Source organism: Saccostrea cucullata, unplaced genomic scaffold (genome assembly GCF_032062105.1).
Source record: "Saccostrea cucullata isolate Sc308-1 unplaced genomic scaffold, CSIRO_AGI_Scuc_v1 ctg282, whole genome shotgun sequence".
NCBI lineage: Eukaryota > Metazoa > Mollusca > Bivalvia > Ostreida > Ostreidae > Saccostrea > Saccostrea cuccullata.
Window position 1 is genome coordinate 175,279 of NW_026933043.1, and position 20,574 is coordinate 195,852.

The following is a 20,574-nucleotide window of genomic DNA, read 5'->3' on the forward strand; positions in this document are numbered from 1 at the left end:
TTTAGAACATTTAATAAATATCTTTAAATATACTAAGCTCGTACTTTCCGCAATTTAATGTAAAATGCATTTATTTGAAATTTTTGCATCGATTGCATATTTTTAAGAAATAAAGCATATATTAAAGACGAAAAGCTGAATTAAACTGCAGATGATTTTAAATTATAAAATTTGTTACTATATTTGTCCTATTTGCAGTTTCTCAGATCAATGTAGTCAACTCAAAACCCTGTCTGATTTATGACTATAAAAAGCTATTAAAACTCCGAAGTTTTAGAGACATCTGTTTAATTAAAAAAATAATCCCACTTCTTAATTTGATTATATTTTATGGTGAATTTCAATAAAGAAGGATTTCCTTAGATCAGTGATATGGAAAAAAAGTTTGGAAGGGCCTGGGTCGGAAAAAATTTTTCATCTTTTCCAAACAAAATTTTAAAAAGATGTATATATTTTAAATTTCCTTGTTTGATAAAAGTATTTGTATTTTTGTACTTTTATTTTCCATTTCTACCTCGATCTTTTTAGAGCTTTACTCAATTGACCATGCATATTTTCCCTCTTGACCTTTTAGGTGGATATATATTGTATATTGATCTTTGTACCATGTCTCCTTTCTTATTCATGTTTGTCATTTTACAACTAAATAAAAACAATTACTTGAATAAAAAGAAAGAATTTATCTTATCTTTGATGAGTTGACATTTTCAAGAAATCAGTGATTATAGGGATATATTATTTTCGCTAAAAGAAATAAAACTTCACTCACTGTGGCAAAATTTGCATTAAAAATTTAAAGTCTAGAATTTTTAGCATCTTGTGTAGCTATTATATCAAAAAAAGGGTTCTCAATTCATTTCTGCAAATTCCTGTTAAAACATACTGATTGTACACACAAGTATTCGAAAGTTTAAAATAAGAAATGCATGAATTTCTGATAAATAATATCATTAAATTCTTTGCAACAAAGCCTTCAGAGAATGTGTTGGAATTCCAATTATTACTTATAGGAAAACGTTATCATATTGTTATTCCGCTCAAGCAGTATTTATTCAAAAACAAGAATACCATGTAGTCTACGACGAATTTTAAAGTCCAGGCTTTCTGACATCAAATTCAGCGATGTTTATAAAACTGAACTCGTAAATGTAAACATGCGTAGGTCATTACTGGTTGTTGATTTTTTTAATATAGAAATTCTAAGATTGCATATACATGTACAAGCATTCTGAAATTGTGATATTTAAATTATTCAAATATGCTTCTTTGTCAAACAATTTGAAAAACAAAGCTGATTTACAACTATATTGGAATATATTGAGGCTCTATACTCAAAAAGTTTTCCTCTACTGCTATTTATATCTTACAGTGTATGAAAGAAGTATATGGAGATAACGAACAGTATTCAATTTCAAAGTCCATAAAAACAATTGAAAATAGGAGCAGAGCAAACACGGACCCCAGAAACAACAGAAGTGGGATCAGGTGCCATGGAGGAGAGAGCATCCCCTGCTGACCGGTCAAACCCGTCGTGTGCTCCTTCTCATGATCGGGAAATAACGGAAAAATCCGTCGTCAATTCAATGTATAAATAATGGACTAACAATTAGTATGAAAACCGTTAGTCAGGAAAGAAATAGGCTTGGTTAAGTTTGACCCACTGAGTATTTTTATTTGTAATGAATTTTTTATGAAATTTCATTTACCTAATATAGATATTGTTATTGACATTCATTTTGTTTTTTGACAATATTAAAAATTTATTGACCAATAGAGTTATGTCCCATATAGAATAACGAGTAATCGAAATATAACTGCTGGCAAATAGGATGATACCTTTCTAAGAATATTCGACATTTAACTGCTGTGAAAATCCAATTTATACAAAAGCCAAAAAGGCTTCTTCGAGTTTCGAAATACGAGATTCGAAATTCGATTTTGATATTCAAGATCCAAATTAACCAATTAAATGGCTGATTAAAAATATGATTACTTCCCTATACTTAACTTTTACATGCTAATCAATAATTCATGAAAAAATATTACATGTATCACAACGAAATGACAATAAACTTTTAGTTACATTGAGACTAGCTAAATATCAATAAATTCTTATTTCTTGATAAGTACATTGATAATTTTGATAACACAATTAATAGATACATGTTGTAACTATTATGAATTTTGTCACGACAGGCGCTGGTACGATAAAAATTCCTCATTGTTAAATGGCCCTGGGCGCCGAGTAAATGGCAACATTTGAAGCCCTTCATCTTTATATGGTGACGTCTCCACAGGAGTGAAACATTCTCGAATGGAACGTAAAACAGCATACAATCAATGAATTTCATTCTGATATATATTTTACGAACTTTCTTTTATTGTAATTTTATCAACTGACCTCTTTGACACATAGAAATTGAACGATTTCCTGATAGACAAAGCTAAGCCAAGGAGACAAGTGAATCTTATACCGCCTTCTGATCGGTCAATTTAGATTTTGAAATTGAAATTCGAATCTTGAATTTCGTATTTAGAAACTCGAATCTCAAATGGGACTTCTGGGCTTTCGTAGATGTACTATACAGTTCAATGCTTAATTACAATCGTCTTTGTCCTGTTTGTAAAGATTGTTTTTGAAAAATCTCATAAATTCCCTTCAAGAGGCATTAAAGATATTTTTTGAACAGGATAATGACGTATAGTGTATATTAATTTCACATCGAATTAAATTTGAACTTAATATAGTAAATAAAAAATGAAAGGACATTAACTTGTCATGTCTTTGGGCTATTATAGAGATACAAAACACACCTGTTGGAAACACTTGTTGTCAAATTCTTCTCAATGATTTTTTTTTACATAAAGTTTATTTTTAATCCCTAGTAAGACGTGTCTCAAGTTTTGGTTAATTTGAAAAAAATCAACTGTAGTTGTTCAACTTCTTGTCTTAACGTAGTACCTTTCTTCAGGTGTTCAGGTTTTCGTCAATTTTTCTGGCTTTGATTACATTGTAGACTCAGGAACTGAGTGAAGAAATTTAGACAGGAGAAATAATCATTTACAAATTGATTAAAAAACACTACAACTTGTTCCAGGATAGCTACCGAGATAAGAGAAGTTATATTTTAGGGATGTTCGTTCCTAAGATGTCAGTATTTCTCTATAGACCATTTACCGATACTACATATATATGGTTGCAAAATTAGACCTGCATTCGACACTTAGGGTCTTTTGAGCCGTAAGGGATTTTAGTCGTGCCAACACCGACTGGAACATGGGATCGAGAGATTCGAACCTTTGATGCAAGAACTTATTCTTTGTATTCTTTGTACTGCTCGTTATAAAAACTCTCTAATCACTCTGGTGACTTATAAGGAATGAAATATGGAGATTAAGAATATAAATCATGCTCAAAGAATCGATGTATATCAAGAACAGAGAAAACACAAACATCTATCTATGGATCTTTTAATCATGATGGAACACATGGTGGGTGTAACAAGGGATGCTTACTCTGGCTGTGAAGTATTTTAGAGGTCCGTGTTTTCTCTGCTACTGTATTGTTTGAATTTACTTATGAGGTTGAATGCCGTTTGATATCGCCATAAAATGTCAATAAAATGTCATTTATAAATGTATACACTAATGTATCTACATCGCAACACACGAGTATTATAGCGGTAGGATTGTAGTTTGTTTCACTGTTTTCGGAATTCATTTGCATGTCTATATTGACATCAGAAAAAAAATGCTACAATGTCCTTATTTTGTATACCTATTAGAATATGACCTACTTTAATCTTTAAGATACATATATTGTTTAAATAAAAAAAGTAATTAATTGTTTCAGGTTTGCTTAAGGTCGTATAGATGAGTTTCACAATGGTGATAAATCTTTCAACCTGTCAGAACATATGAATTTCAAAAGAAGGTAGGAGTAAAGGAAAAATTAACGACTCAATTAGAAATAGATTTAACACGGTATGATTTCCCAAATAAATGTATATCGTTATTTTGTTGGTAGGTAGCATGGATTAGGTATTACATGTTTTTTATGAACCGCAACAAACTGTATTCTCTGTGTCTCCTAGTTTAGAATGAAAACGTCATAGTTAGCTAGCGTTTATTGGTTAAGGAAGAAAGCAGTTCCATTTTATGAAGTATTTTTTAAGTTCATATTAAACACATTTCAAAAGAATCTAAAAGAGATTCATTCAATTTACTGATCTGAAAAGATACCAAAATACACTATTCTTTGTGAATTAAACATATAATATTCACTTGGAAAATTACTTGATCCGTATTTTGTTTTCAAGAAACATATGGAGATAACAAAGAGTATCCAAGATAAAAAATCCATGAAACAATACTAAATGGGAGCAAAGCAAACACCATTTATTACTTTACACCAAAATCATTTAAATAGAGTTCAATTGAGATTCATTTCTATGTTTATTAGTATCATACAAATGGACAGAGAAAAGGAATTTCCATTTTCATTGCTTACATTTGTTTTATATTCATCAAACAGTTTCAATTTTAAGTGACAAATAACAGTAAAATTACTAATGTTAAAAGTTCTATTCTGATAAAAAGCGTATATCATATATATTTCAAAAATTCATGATTATGTTCACATCTTTTTTTTAAATAAATTAAGATTTTGCCTGTAATATAAGGGAGACAAACCCTCTTTCTCTTTCATTTAGTATAGTTAAGAAGAGTTGTCATAAATTGCTTTGAAAAAAGGTATACATCCTCTAAAACAAATGAAACAAGAAGACAACAAATAGTAGTCAAGTGAAGTATATGGAGATAACATACAGCATGCAAGCTCAAAAGTTCATTAAACAATAAAAATTTGGAGCAGAGCAAACCCGAACTCTTAAAAATTAGAGTCGGGATCATGTGCCACGGAGGAGTGAGTTTCCCCTGACGACCTATCATACCGGTTGTATGTTCCTTATCATGATACTGAATAGTAGTCAAGAAATCCAATCAAGAGAAGGATATGGAGATAACGAACAGTATTCAATATCTAGGTCCATAAAACAAAACAGGAGCGGAGCAAACACGGATCTCCGAAACATCAGAGATGGGATCAGGTGCCATGGAGGAGTGAGCATCCCTGTCGATTGGTCACACCCACCATGTGCTCCTTGTCATGATTTGGAAATAACGGAAATATCCGTCGTCAATTCAGTGTATAAATAATGGACTAACAATTAGTATGAAAAACGTCAGTCAGCAAATGACTGAATGATAAATTGTATTTGCTGACAAGGTCATTGTGTCGACAAATAATACAAAATTAGAGCAAGGAAAGCATTGGCATTTTAAACAGACTCGCGATTAAGATCCATGAAGAATTAAATCATCTTAACTCTATTTTTAATAAATAAATTCAATTAAAGTTTTCCCACCGAGAAAATATAAATAAAGTTAAATGGAGATTCATTTGAATGTTATTAGTATCATGCAGAGAGACAGAGAAAATTTTTTTCCCATTTCCGTGTTTTACATTTATTTTACAATATTTTTAGTTAATTTTTAAATCAAATATTCCCTTATGATTTTTGTGCATATGCTTGGTTTTCTCAACAAACACATCAAGCACATGACATGTGTGGAGAGTTGATGCTTAATGCTCCATGGCACCCAGTCCCGCCTCTGATGTTTTTGGAGGCCTGTAGATTAAATACTCTCCCAAGCATCAGATCCATTTCAGGTGTTCATAAGGGTCTATGGCGTGCCCGGTTCAAAATTGGTCTTGTAAATTATCTTGGTATCAGTTTCATCTCTCATTCTAGTCTTTTGATGTTTTATGTCTTATTGAAGTCCATAGTTTAATGAAGATATGATAACGTCATGGAATCTTTAATTTTTGTAATTGTGTCACTTGTTTCGTAAATTATTGATAAATATTTGGGAGTTATCTCTCTTTTGTTACTCATTAAAAATGATAATACAGGATATTAAGAGACTTTTTTTTTGTTTAGTCAAAGGCATTCGGAATTTCTATTATATAGAATGATGATATTATGATATAAGACATGTTTACTCTTTTTCAAATGCATATTGTACGATTGTTTATTGAACTGGGGGACAACGTTTGTTTTATCAAACCTTAGATCCTAGCAGTTTGTCTCAGAACGCCAGTCATCATTCGACTCAATGATCGATTGTATTTACTGATAAGATCATTGAATGAGTATCGACTATAAAACTTGTGAAATGACTGAAAACGAGGCTTTTGATAATCCTGATTTAACAACTTGTTTGTCCATAAGCTTGATTACCTCGTTTTAGTAATATGAAACAGATGTCGCAGGGTCTGTAGGGTATTTTGTTTCAATTCAACTCGGATATATCGAATTTTTCTTCTGCTCATTTACTTTTCTGAAAACAAAGCTTCATCTGAATGCCAAATTAGGTCTGCAATAATGAGGCACTAAGATCACTGGAAATTCTAATGAAGCGACCTGGTGCCTGGATGAAGTCATCTTATACACAAAACGAAAATAGACTTAGTAAAAAATATACTACCAACACGGAAGGTGGGATCAGGTTTATAATGGGAGTACTATAAATTAATGTATTAAGTGTAGCGTGAACGATATTTGGCGGAAATTGATTCTATATTGATTATAAATCTTCTGCTATATGATTAATTTTAAAATTTTCATTCAGTGTCCTGTCTCAAAGTCAATGTGATTCGTTATTGTCAGATTCAATTCACAATGTTTGACTCACATAATTCCAAACTTAGAGACGTTGGTGTAAATAAAATCATCATTATTTTAAATCTATCAACGTAAAGGATTAATAAAAAATGATTTTGGAAGAAAGGAAATAAACTTTTATCCCCAACAATATAAACTACGTTTGAGGAATGATTTTGTTCAAGATAATAGAGAAGACTGCTCTTGCTCCCTTTAACAAAGTATACGAATATCTTGTTTAAGAATACATTACATGTACAAAAAATATTCTAACTTCTTCGCAAACGTAATTAATAGGCGAAAACATTATGTTTTTGGGGTTATTTCGTTTTTTTTTTTTATATGATGAATATTTATATTATCTTAATGGCAGTTCACGATGACTATGGTCAGTTTACAACGTACTTTAGTGCCTTTAGCTATAAAACTTATTCAATTTATACAATTATGGAGAGAATTAAAACATTTCTTGAACGAAACTAACAAGCGTGTCCACAAAATATATGCTTAATTAAATGGCAAGGTTAATAGGTCGCTTATTAATAGTTTAAACGCATATTTCGTTTTTTTTTTTATATGATGAATATTTATATTATCTTAATGGCAGTTCACGATGACTATGGTCAGTTTACAACGTACTTTAGTGCCTTTAGCTATAAAACTTATTCAATTCATACAATTATGGGGAGAATTAAAACATTTCTTGAACGAAACTAACAAGCGTGTCCGCAAAATACATGCTTAATTAAATGGCAAGGTTAATAGGTCGCTTATTAATAGTTTAAACGCATAGAGCTGAATGGTTGTGTACTTTTCTAAGAATGAATGATTATCATTGCAGGAACTAAACGAGCCTTTGATAAATGGAAATGTGAATAGATCTAAGAATGTGAGTAGATAATTATATACTTGTCTATATCACATATTAATGATTTAAATAGCTATTTTCTTTCAAATAGCCTTAAACAAATCATGATGATTTTTTAATTTTTCAGTTTTGTTTTATAATAATCAGCATCTCGAGATATATAATTCCCGAGGGTATCAGAATAATCTTTTGTTAGTTTAAAAAATGTTATGATTATCATAGTACATCAATGTTCTCAAGTCTTTACAAACTCTCTTGAACTTTCTGTGTGTGTGTAATTTAGAATTAACATACCTTTCCTCTAATAACAATATAATTGTTATAATGGACAGTAAACTAATTACATTTTCAAACTACTCAAGACACCTCATTTACAGACTAAGCATTTTCCAAATGATTGTATCCTTGCACTTTTTCAACTTTTTTATTCATTGTCAAATGATTTCTAAAAATATGCTATGAATCACAACTCTGTGTATGATATTGCATAATGCTTATCTGATTTAATGGTAAGACCTTTTTTTTTCTTTCTTCCCTGGCCTGTACTTAATTTCAACCAATTTTGCTTTATTCCTGTAAATAAATAAGAGCTACATTTGTTTTGTTTTTTTAAACTGTAAATTAAGAAAATTTAATCGGAATTCATACATATTACATTTATATGACTGAAGAAAACCATTCGTAGAAACCATATAGTGGAACTCAGTGATAGATTGTATTTGCAAACAGAGTCATTGTTGAAAATGTAGGAAAAAGTGCTCCTAAGTTAACTGATCTTTGTTTAATAAAAAATCTATATTGTTGAAACGATATCAGATGTTGTTAGAATAATATGTTTGATTGATCAAGAACATGTTTCCAATGATGTAATGGGTCCCCGTCTTGTAAGTAGTTCTACGGTTTTCGACAACTCTTCCGCTTTGTCAAGATCCGCCATTTGTCATTGTTAAACTCTGTGATGACCTATATTTCATGTTATTATCCCATAGTAAATGGATTTTCAAGGTAAGTTTTCAGGAACTACATAACATGGATGGGTATTAAAGTGGAAAGAATTATTTATCCTAATAAGAAAGGACAGATCGTTATACGATGTGAAAATGACATAAAAAGTATTAGAGATAATGCCCCTATTATAACCTTCGATGTATCAACGAAAGTGAAAGACGCACGTTTATGTCAGCCCTGTCAGGTAGGTGATCTCGTCAATGGACGAGACCTCTCCTAGTCATGGAAACTCTTAAAGCTAAATTTCTTTTTAAATAATATCAAATTTTTTGAGTAATTAATTTATAAAAGTACTCGACAAGTTAAGTTGTTTGCCTGAAAAAACTTTTATGGTAAATAACGTTTCTTGACATTTGATTTAAGGTGTATGGATTATATTCATTAACTTTTTTTGCTTGATATACTAATCTAACATAATAAGGTCAACTTTGAATGTAGGCGTATTAAAAGCCATCACACAAATAATGTGTCAGATAAAAACAAGTTAGTTTTCAGGGGATTTTTCGTCGATCAGGATAAAGTCTATTAATGGACATACCGCTTACTTCTTATTTTGGCACGTTTTTCAGTTATTGTGTCTCAAATCGTAGAGGTAAACTGTTTGTGAAATAGGTTAATGTATGTCATTATCTTTCAAATCAGTCAAGGCCGTTTCAAGGTCACCGTCATTTTTTTTTTTCACTTTTTGAAACAAAATAGGCATGGAATTTTAATGTATTACATACAACCTGTTCAAGCTAAATAATAAAGTCATTTGTATCATTCACAAAAAAGAAGCAAGAATTAACTTCTTCTAATTTATTTTTTAGGTCCCGTCATGAATAACTCTACTCAAAACAGCATTTTCGATTCAAACCACGAAAGGGAGACAGAGAAGGCTTGATTTTTTTTTTAGAAAGAAACTATTCTGTCCACTCCATGAAAAGGAAACCGATTTCTTCAAATCATTTAATATCTTTTTAAGATGCAGACAAGGGATTTATAGATGGACAGAATTACCTTTTCAGCATTTCAACGCAGCCATGCCTTGGTATTTAATTTTAAATCTAGTTATGCTTGCTTCGTTTTACATTCATATGACACATGGGATCGAAATGGATAATGATTGTATATCAGAGTGTAAAATCACGAAGGCCAATATAACCGACATTCACCTCTTGAGTCAATATGATAAACCCCTGAAAACAGTTTCCATATCATTGTTCTTAGGACTGAAAGAAAATAACTGTTCCACTAAGAATCAATGTCTTTTGAATAGCACAAGGATTTTGGAGCATTACAACTTTGGTGATGAATCTATTGTAAGTGTTTTTAACTTTCAGTGTTTTACGCCTCTCATAATACAAATCACACCGTATTCAGGTAGGCATAAACAAAATATCATATCCTATATCCAGGTAATAAAATGTCAGATGACAGAGGAATCCTTTTACATTCTCGGAAGTATGGTTCTTCCTTTCCACGTGCTACTGAAGGACACGAACCTTGCAGCTCTAGAAAGTAGTGGAACGAACAAAACAATGTGCAACTTGATGAAGCAAGTGACTACTTTATGGATTGTTAATGAACCTTCACAAGAGAATGTGACGGACTTGGAAGACATTATAAACATGTTTCGGTGCAGTCATGACTTTCCAAAGATGAAAGATTTGACAATTCAAAACATAAACATAAATACGTCTGTATTCGACTTCAGTGTTAAACTTCCTAACCTGGTGTCTCTTGAACTCTCTCAGACAGGTCTTCGACATCCAATTCGATTTCCTTGGAGTGATTCGTCTCCCTTACTCAGTTACAATCTTTCATCCTCTGACTATCTGCTAAATCACTATGCTAAATCCTTACACATAACTGTAGAAAAGCATCATTTCCGTAAATATTTGAATCTTAATATGAATAATATTTCTAGTTTACAGGACTATGAATTCGAAGGCTGGCTACAAGCACTGAAATTCACTGGAAATGGACTAACTGAATTACCAGAAAATTTATTTCGTAAATTGAAAGAAATTGAACATATCGATATGAGTTTAAACAACATTCAGAGACTTCCTTCCTCTTTGTTTCGGGGGCTGACCTTGTTGAAGCATCTTGATGCCCACGCTAACAATTTGACAGAGATACAGATGGATCTTTTTGTTGATAACAAGGAATTAATCTATATTGACTTTTCACGTAACAAAATAGAGAGGATCCATAAAAATGCATTTCGATACCTGGATAACTTACAAGAGCTACATTTGAAAAATAACAATATAATTTCATTAGAAAATTTGGAGTGGCCTTTGTATTCCACGAAACTTGAATTTTTATATTTCGATGGAAATCCGTTGATTCACTTACCAGCAGAAATATTTTATTTAAGAGCCCTCAAAATGGCCAGCTTTAAATATACACAAATTCATTTTACAAATTTTACTAATTATTTGAATAATCTAGATTTTAGTACGATAGCCGAACAATTGCTCAAAGGCGCTGTGCCCAAAAATGATGTTAGTTTTAATGTTATCGTTAAAAATCCAAACTTGCTTCTCGTTAATATCCTGGATAGAAATCGAAAAATTGATCTTACTGGCAGTAGAATAGACAACTTAAATATCGAATATTTTGGAGAGCAACAGGAACTTAAAGAAAGATCGGGTTATATCAAACTAAAGTTACTTTTGATTTTAAAGTTCTTTGAAATTATTTTAGAAGGAACCCATCTTCGATGCGATTGTGGGATTATACATATTAGTAGATTGGTAACATTACTTAAGAATGATGGTTTGTTTGATGGAAAAGAGTATTTTTTCAACGATTGGAAATGTTTTACCCCTCAAGAATTTAAAGGCAAAACCATGTGGGAGATACGAGAAGCAGACACTTATTGTGAAAGAAATATTACAAACTGCCCGACAAATTGTACTTGTTATTCGAGATCAGTAACGTCTATTACGATTGTCGACTGTCGAAATCGACACTTTCAGACATTACCAAAAATCTTACCTACTGGTATAGTAGACCTATGGTTTCAGCAAAATAACATTTCTACAATCAGTGACGATAATTTACAATACCTACCATATATTAGACAACTTTATTTATCCGAAAACCAGTTAACAAGTATTAGTGATGGCGCCATAAGTAAAATGACTCTTCTAAGTTCACTGTATGTAGATTCCAATTACCTTGTATCACTTCCCAGAGCTCTCCAAAGCAAGAGATTGATGTCCATTAGTTTCATTAACAATCCGCTAAAATGTGATTGCCATACAAAGTGGATAAAACACTGGGTGTTAAGAAACACGGATATGGTGGAACATGTCTCGGATATCACGTGCAATGTAGACGACGAAGCAGAAAAAGGAAACTTCTTGATCCGAATTCCAGATCAGGATTTTGTTTGTTTGGAAGACTTTGACTCAATTAAACATGTAGTCATACCCAGTGTGACCAGTTCTTTGATACTGGTACTACTCATCATTTTGCTGTGTTTGATGTATGTTTATCGGTTAGAGGTAAAGGTTTTACTATATATTTACTTGGGAATCCATCCATTTGATAAAGATGATAAAGATGGAAAAGAAATTATTGACGTTTTGGTTCTTCACGCCCCGGATACGACAGAGTGGGTAATGGAAAATGTTGTGAAGTACTTGGAATTTCAGAAAGAGTATTACGTTGTGTGTGAAATGATGAGAGATTTTGTCGCTGGTTTTACCTATATGGAAAACATCGCAAGCATTGTAAAACACAGTAAGCGAATGCTGATAATCCTCTCTCCTGAATTTATCGAAGACGACTTGTTAAAAGTAGCTTGGAATGAAGCGCAAGAAAAGATCAAAGAACTTCGAACAAACTACGCCATTGTTGTATGTCATGACGTAGTTTTGAAACAAGTAATGATAAAAGACATGCAGAGATATATCAAACGAGGGCGCTATATCGACGCAAATCAGGCGCTATTTCACGAAAAGCTTTTGTATTCGATGCCTCAGTATGAGGACCAGCCTGGAAGAGGTAAAAGTCTCCCGGATATTAAAGCCTTTATCCAGGCAACGTATGGGGAAGAGGGAATCAATAATGACATGTACAAGAGACATGCTTTTGTGTCTTACTCTGACAGTGAAATGCCGTATATTATGAATGAATTAAGACCAACTTTAGAAAATAATGGATACTTGTTATGTCTGCCTGATCGTGATTTTGTTCCAGGTGCCTCTAAAGAGGAAAACATTTTGAAAGCTATTGATAGTTCTCTTCACACCATCTTCATTCTCTCTGGGAACCACCTTGAGGACGAATGGTCAGTTTTTACATTCAGAATCGCAAGTGAAAAGTCGTTACGTGTCCGAAGCAATCATTTAATCGTTATCATTGGTGAGGACGCCGACTTAGAAACCATGGACGAGGAAGTTCGATTTTACATCAAAACTCACGTGACTCTCAGAGTTAACGAGAAGTGGTTCATGAAAAAGTTATTAAACTCTCTTCCAGAGGTTGAGGCTCCTATTCTTGATATGAATTATCAAGAAGATGATGATATTCAATACAAGGTCCAACATAAGCCGCAGAAGGAAAGAGAGCCCAAACGGGTTGTGGCTGAAATCAATCATCGTGAAAATGAGGATACTGGAATGGTTAATGGTATGGGAAATGGACATGCGGGGAATGGGACGGTTAAGTTTATAAAAAACGATAATCATGCTTATGTTAATGATGAAGATTATCAAATTGAATTTACAGATATTCCATTGGACGATGATGTTTAGTTCATAGTTTATTTTTAATTTGTTTTAATTGCTCACATAGACGATATTGTGTTATTACACGTACGAATGATGTACATGTACCTAGATGCTCAATTGATGTTTAAATAATATTTTCCGAATGTTACAGGAGAATGAAAATTTTTGAAGTATAATTAAACTTATTAAATTTATTTTTCTTTATTTTGTTCTTCACCATGTGTTAATTCCATGTGTTTACATTTTTCGAGTAAATAAATTATGAAACGTAAAGCAATAATTATCGATGATATATTATGTCTTTTGTAAAACTCCGCCTGGTTTTAATATTGTGAAGCAAATTAAAGCTCATATTAGAGCTTTTTTCACATTGACTTAAAATTAGAAATGTTTTAAATACAGAATATTTAAACACAGACCCCAAACATTGCTCAATTATTTGACTGCTCCGTTTAGTATCTTCTCTACGGTGATATAATTCCTCATTCGAAAGACCTGTACCTCTCTTCTGGATTCACGTCTGATAGAAATGTGGAGAGACTTTGGATAATTTCAAAGTAAATTCCATGGTTTTCATACTTTTTTAATGGTCGATAGATCTGATGGATTTATATGATAAAAAAAGTTTCATGTAATTGGCTGAATCTTTTAACTATACGATTTAATCTTTTACATTGAAATAAAAATACGGCATGAAATTAGACACAGAATGAAATTTTTATACTTGGTTTTTTACTTCTCTAAAATAAAATTTAAAATTGAACTTTTCACACCTTTCACCATCCATCACTGTCAAAATATTTCATACAGCATTAGTTTGACAGGGCAAATGTACCTAGTGAGATTTGAAAAATACTGGGAAGTAGCAATTGAAAGATGAGTTAGTGGTAGCACTATATATATACTTTATGTTAATCAATGAGAGAGATTTATAATGATAGTATGCATCCTAGTGGTAAAATTCATGGAGATTAATATAAGATGTATAAATGCTTGGAATGATAATCTGCAAAACCACTTTAACTTAACTTTATCACTCAAAGGAAAAATAAAGCCAGTTGCATTAAAATGCAACGTCTCTATTTGGAAGGGAGTGACAAGGCAAAATGATTAATGCATTTAGTTATTTATATTAAAAATGTGGCATTTGCAGAAATAAAAAAAATATGCAACTTTAAGGACAAATGAAAAGTTGATTTAAGATATGGATGCTTGGAATATTCAAAATAAAAAGAGCGCTGAAGATAAGAGAGCATTGTAAATAGAAATCTTAAAACAATACAGATATGTTATTAAGAGGGCATAAACAGGCCACTAAAAGAATTCCAGATGTGTGATCGGATGCCAAGAAGGTAAAAGCATCCCTTTTAAACCACTAACAGTCGCCTTGAACCCCCTGTATCAGCTGTATATGCTATTTAGTTGTTACATGTAGATCTACTTTATTGGTTTTAAAAATCAGTAAAACATCCGAATATATCAAAAATGTGGCAGACATATCGATTATTTCAAATACACTGGAATATATGTTTATCAAGTATGCATATAAATGGAAGTGGTGATTGTAAATTGATAATACGCATCAATCTATCTGAATGTCGTGATAAAGGCAACAGCAACCGTTTTCTTCTTGTTATATAGAACGACTTATTTGAATTTTTGCCTAGTAGGAAAATAAAACGTCAGGTGATAAATACCACAGTAAGTGCCCATTGTATTTCCAGCATTTGTTGGAAAATCTGGTCTCTGAAACGACGTACATCATTATTATCATTGAGGAAATAAAATTAACATCAAATTCAGAGTACTTTTGTGAATCAGAGTGATTTAACAAAACCATAAAAAATATGTATGAAATTCAAACTATGTCGAAACAAAGATAATTCAAGATATTGATTGGAGAAGAGTTATATATAGTTATTTAACCAAACAGTTAAATCTGTCAAAATTGACCGTAAATCGAGCATCAAAAATAATAAAATTTTATATCTGTATTATTTTTAAATTACCGCCGATCAAAGTGTTGCTTTTCGATTATAATATTGAAATATTTTGATTGATGTACTTTTAATTGCTTGATAAAATTTCGTTCAGTGTATTTTAAAAGCACAGTGAACCAGAGAGTAGGCATATTTGAGGTTTAGGATATCATGATACATGTCAAAGTACATTTTTGCAAGGAACGTACATTTTCCTTCAAGGAAATCATTTTCTCTTAATTGATCGTTAATTATCATTTTCAAGGAATTTATGTTCTAAAAGTGTATACATTGTAAAAGAATGTTTTTTGAGGTAAAGAAAGAAAGTAAGCATTGACTCCAAGATATTTGTTGCTAGAAATATCATGTTCAAACATTGAGGGAGTCTACAGAAATAAAATAAAATATATTAATGTAATTTATCATACAATGTAATAACATACAAGCATATGTATATATCTTATGTAATTTGAAATTAGCGTCACCTTAGCTTATTTTGCTTTTTTCTATTTTCTTAATTTTTAAAACATGACAGTTTTCTTTTTACCTCAGCTTTTCTGATCACATTTTATCTGTCTGTCTGTCTGTAAACTTTTCACATTTTCGACTTCTTCTCAAGAACTGCTGGGCCAATTTCAACCAAACTTGCCACAAAGCATCCTTGGATAAAGGGGATTCAAGTTTGTTCAAATGAAGGGCCACACACATTCAAGGGGAGATAATTGGGAATTAATAAAAATTTGGTGGCATGTTTTAAAAATCTTCTCAAGAACCACTGTGCCAGGAAAGATGAAACTTATATGGAAGCATCCTCAGGTAGTGTAGATTCAAGTTTGTTCAAATCATGACCCCCGGGGGTAGGGCGGGGCCACAATGGCTGACGAAAGTTTTATATAGAAATACATAGGAATTAAAAAAAAATCTTCTAAAAAATTGCAAAGCCATAATTGATCATATTTATATGGAAGCATCCTCAGGTAGTGTAGATTCAATTTTGTTCAAATCATGACCCCCGGGGGTAGAGCGGGGCCACAGTGGACGACTTAAGTTTTACATAGAACTCTTTAGGAAAATTCTTTAAAGATCCTCTTCTCAAGAAAAGCAAAGATATAATTGATCATATTTATATGGAAGCATCCTCAGGTAATGTAGATTCAAATTATGACCCCCGGGGGTAGGGCGGGGCCAAATGGCCAACCAAAGTTTTACATAGAAATATATAAGAAAATTCTTTAAAAATCTTCTTCTCAAGAATAGCAAAGCCATGATTAGTCATGGGGCTACTTTAAGATTTAAACTTTTCAATAATAAACCAATTTCTACTTTTTCCTAGTCACAGTTTTCAGGTGAGCGTTGTGGCCCATGGGCCTCTTGTTTATCCTGGATATCGTTTTTTGCAATAGTATTAAAACAAATCCGAATATTTCTGCCACCTGCTGACTGAAATTTTTCATACTAATTGTTAGTCCATTATTTATACCCTGAATTGACGACGGATTTTCCCGCTATTTCTCGATCATTACAAGGAGCACACGGCGGGTGTGATCGCTCAGCATGGGATGCTCACTCCTCCAACGTTGATCCCATCTCTGATGTTTTGGAGGTCTGTGTTTGCTCTGCTCCTAATTTGTATTGTGTTATGGACTTTTGATCTTGAATACTGTTTGTTATCTCTATATGTTTCATGGAATCATGTTTATGAACGAGTGTCATATTTGTGATGTTACAGACAAAAATTAACATAGCTTTGTGGAAAGGAGTCTGTCATATTTATGACGTCAGGGTTAGAGATTGCTATAAATTATGTAAAAGGAGTTTTCTTACATTTTTGAAGCATTTAACAACCTACATGCATGAGTGATTAACTAAAATATATAATATAAAAAAAAATATGAATTTTGAAGTTAATACCTCATTGGAAAATGTAGGACACTCACCATTTTGTGTCTTTTATGTAAATGCCTTTTAAATTTTAATACTTTTTTTTAAATACATGTATATTAACTTTTTATATATACTATTTGTGATTGTTGTTTTTAAATAAAACTGTTATTTAACTTGAAGAGTAAAATCAAAAAAGAATTATGCTTTTTACAAACTCTTAATAAACTATAAAAATAAAAGCTAAACAATATTTAAAGAATTATAATCGGTAGCTCGTTGATATGCAATGATAAAGTTTTAATAATTGATTTTATTTATTGTAACATCATAGAAGTTATGAATTAATAAAGATAAAGCAAAAAGCATTAGAATCGATTCCAAAATTAATGGGTTTTTTAAGTTGTGATAGTATGACCAATTGACAGGCGATGATTATTACGCTGAGGTCCCTTTCTTTTATCTCTGATATTTCTAGGATTAGGTGTTTTTAGGTCTGCAAGGATTGCAATGAAGAATCACGTATTTTCAAGAAAATCGTTAACTTATGATTCCAGACAAAGACATCAATGAAATATATGGAGATAAAGAACAGTATTCAAGATCAAAAGTCCATAAAATACTAGTAACACAAAATATTAGCAGAGCAAACACGGACCTCCAAAACATCAGAGGTGGGATCAAGTGCCAGAGAGGAAAGAGCATCCCCTGCCGACCAGTCACACCTGCTGTGTGCTCCTTGTCATGATCGGGAAATAACGGAAAAATCCGTCGTCAATTCAGTATATAAATACGAGGGCTGTTCAATAAATAATGTCCTCGGTGTTCGGAAAGAAGCACACGACGCTTTTCAATGATTTAGTCTTCATTATTTTACTTATTAATCTCTTTTAGTTAAAACACATGTCCGTAGCATTTTTTATCCAATTTCTGATTGTTTGTAGAACTCGTGTTTGGGTATGACCCTTGGTATACTGGAAAATGGCAGATCCAGTGATTTCCTGGACTTGTTTCTTCCTTATTAAAGGTGTTTTTTCAAGTTTGGAAATAGAAACAAGTCAAAAGGTCAAAGATCTGGCGAATACTGTTAATGTGAGAAAATATTAACTATCTGTTTATCCCGAAAACCCCTTTACTCTTCAGGGCATGCGGGTTTAGACGATGTCATGAAGAAATTAAATGTAGTGGATTCCTGATTCTGGGTCCTTCCTCTAGTAAACCTTTCCATATTTTTGTAAACAATTTGCTTTCTAATCTCCTCCAGAGATTAAACTGTCACCCCTAATACGAATTTGAACAACAAAACCACTAATATATATAAGAAAATTGCATATAAATCTGTCTTTGTGCTCTTGCAATTCCTTGCTCTCCCGAGACCTTCGCTGTTTTTGTCAAGTACATCTTATGGTAAATTTTGTTTTGAAGATTTTAAGCAATAGACTCAAGTTCCATTATCTGTTTGAATTTCAAAAAACCATGGATAACTCCAATTACTGATATTTTTTAAAAAAAATAGTAAGACATTTGTACACGCTGTCGTTTTCACTCATTTTTCAAAATAAAGGGTGACCTTTGAGTACTATGTTTTTTTACCGTCAAACGTTTCTTTAAAAAAGTGTAAACTACCCCCGATGTGATGTCTATCAAATTTGCTATGTGTCTTAAAGTCAATCCTACATCATCAAGAATTATTTGTTGAAATTTAGCAAACAGTACATATGTTGTTATAATTTTTTGTTGGCAAGGACGGTACCCATTTTTGATGCCCATTATATAATTTTTTATCATTGAAATCCACCTGCTCATTCGTTTATAAAACAGGCATTGGTTGCTGTAAATGTCACATATTTCATTGAATATTTCTTTGGGATTTTTAACAAGTTTTACAGCAACTTTGATGAAGCTTTAATTTTCACTCTAGTTTACCGATTCTTTACCATTCATTTATAATGCAGTGTCTCGAAAAGCCCTTGTTTCCCAGCTTCTCACAATGAAACTATATGATGAAAAGTGGTCACATAAACTGTTATAAATTCATTAAAGATATAATTATGAGAGAAAGTCAAGTTTAATGTCATATGATATTTGTATTGTATGTCAAACAGTTCAGGACATTATTTATTGAACAGCCCTCGTAATGCTCTAAAAAATAAGCATTAAATCGTTCATTTGTAGCAAAAAATTCTTGTATCTTTCTTCAATTTTATGGAGAAAGATAATAATTTATTGCATGTGCTGATAGGACAATCACAAAATTTCTTATTTCTAAATTCAAGTATTAAACGTTCATTTGTGTTTTATATCAAATAATGTTATAGACATTAGCGTTATTTCCTCGAAGCCATATAAAAGTTCCGTCTGTTTCTCTATATGAGAAATTAATTTGAAATGATTAGCAACACGATCGACATGATCAAATCGACAGCTTACATCAATACATTAACATAAAAATGTTTCCTTTAAATGTTAACAGACCAGAGTATGAAATGTTCTGACTGGTTATTTTTCAATTTGGATTATATTAGTTCCTTTAATTTAATTGATAAGGTTTAAACCAAGTGAAAATCCTAAATTTACCAAAAAAATCCATTTTCATTTTCATACTATATTGGTTTATAGCTAACTTTCTTAAAAGAATTTCTAGTTAAACTGTGACAGAAATCAACTTATCCTGTTCAAAACTTCAAATGAAAGTACAATAAAATCGCCTTTTGGTTTCATTTTATTATTATTATAGTGAAGAATCAGTCGTTAAATGTCTTGATCAAAAAGAGAGTTTAAAAAAAAAATATAGATTTTTCAGATGATTAAAATACTTATTTTAAATTCAAACCAAAAATATTATTAAAAAACTATTTGCTATATAAGTGAATTATATTCATATAAAAAAAATTAACAAATAAAAATGTAAAACAAAAATCTACATTTAATCAATTTTTTATTCCCATTCTCAAAACCTTAAATCAAATATAACAAATATTTTTTTCGAAATTTCTGAAACTTACTTAGAAATGATTTATTTTAAAAATAAGTAATTAATTACGAGTTAAAATGGTTGAATTGCTTTAGGTAACGTATTGATATTTGTAATGATCATGGTTCATGTCTTATGTTTGTATGAATATCTTGAATTAACTGTAAAGAATTCATATTTTTCATAGACTCGTAGTAGAAGAAAACTTTATTTAAAATTTCTTTCACCAGACGTGATTTCTCATTTGACGAGCCTTGATAACTTACAAATATATCTGCAGAACAAATAAATGTAAAATTAGGCCTAATAGCACCCCTGGGCATTGTTTACACGCGATTAAAGCATTCGGAACGCCTCTGTGCGTGTTAAGGATTGTATAGATTCCCTACAAGTTTCCCGCTTGATTTCG

General features: G+C 31.6%; 1 protein-coding gene across 1 annotated transcript in view; it reads left to right on the plus strand.

Annotated features, from left to right (window-relative positions):
* Window positions 1–20,574, plus strand: part of LOC134237068 (uncharacterized) — a 60,178-nt gene that overhangs the window by 31,811 nt on the left and 7,793 nt on the right. The window contains exons 2-3 of the mRNA XM_062719150.1: window positions 7,567–7,614; window positions 9,411–13,354. Coding sequence (XP_062575134.1) covers window positions 9,624–13,354 — 3,731 coding nt within the window. The 5' untranslated portion in view covers window positions 7,567–7,614; window positions 9,411–9,623. The remainder of the gene's footprint in view (window positions 1–7,566; window positions 7,615–9,410; window positions 13,355–20,574) is intronic.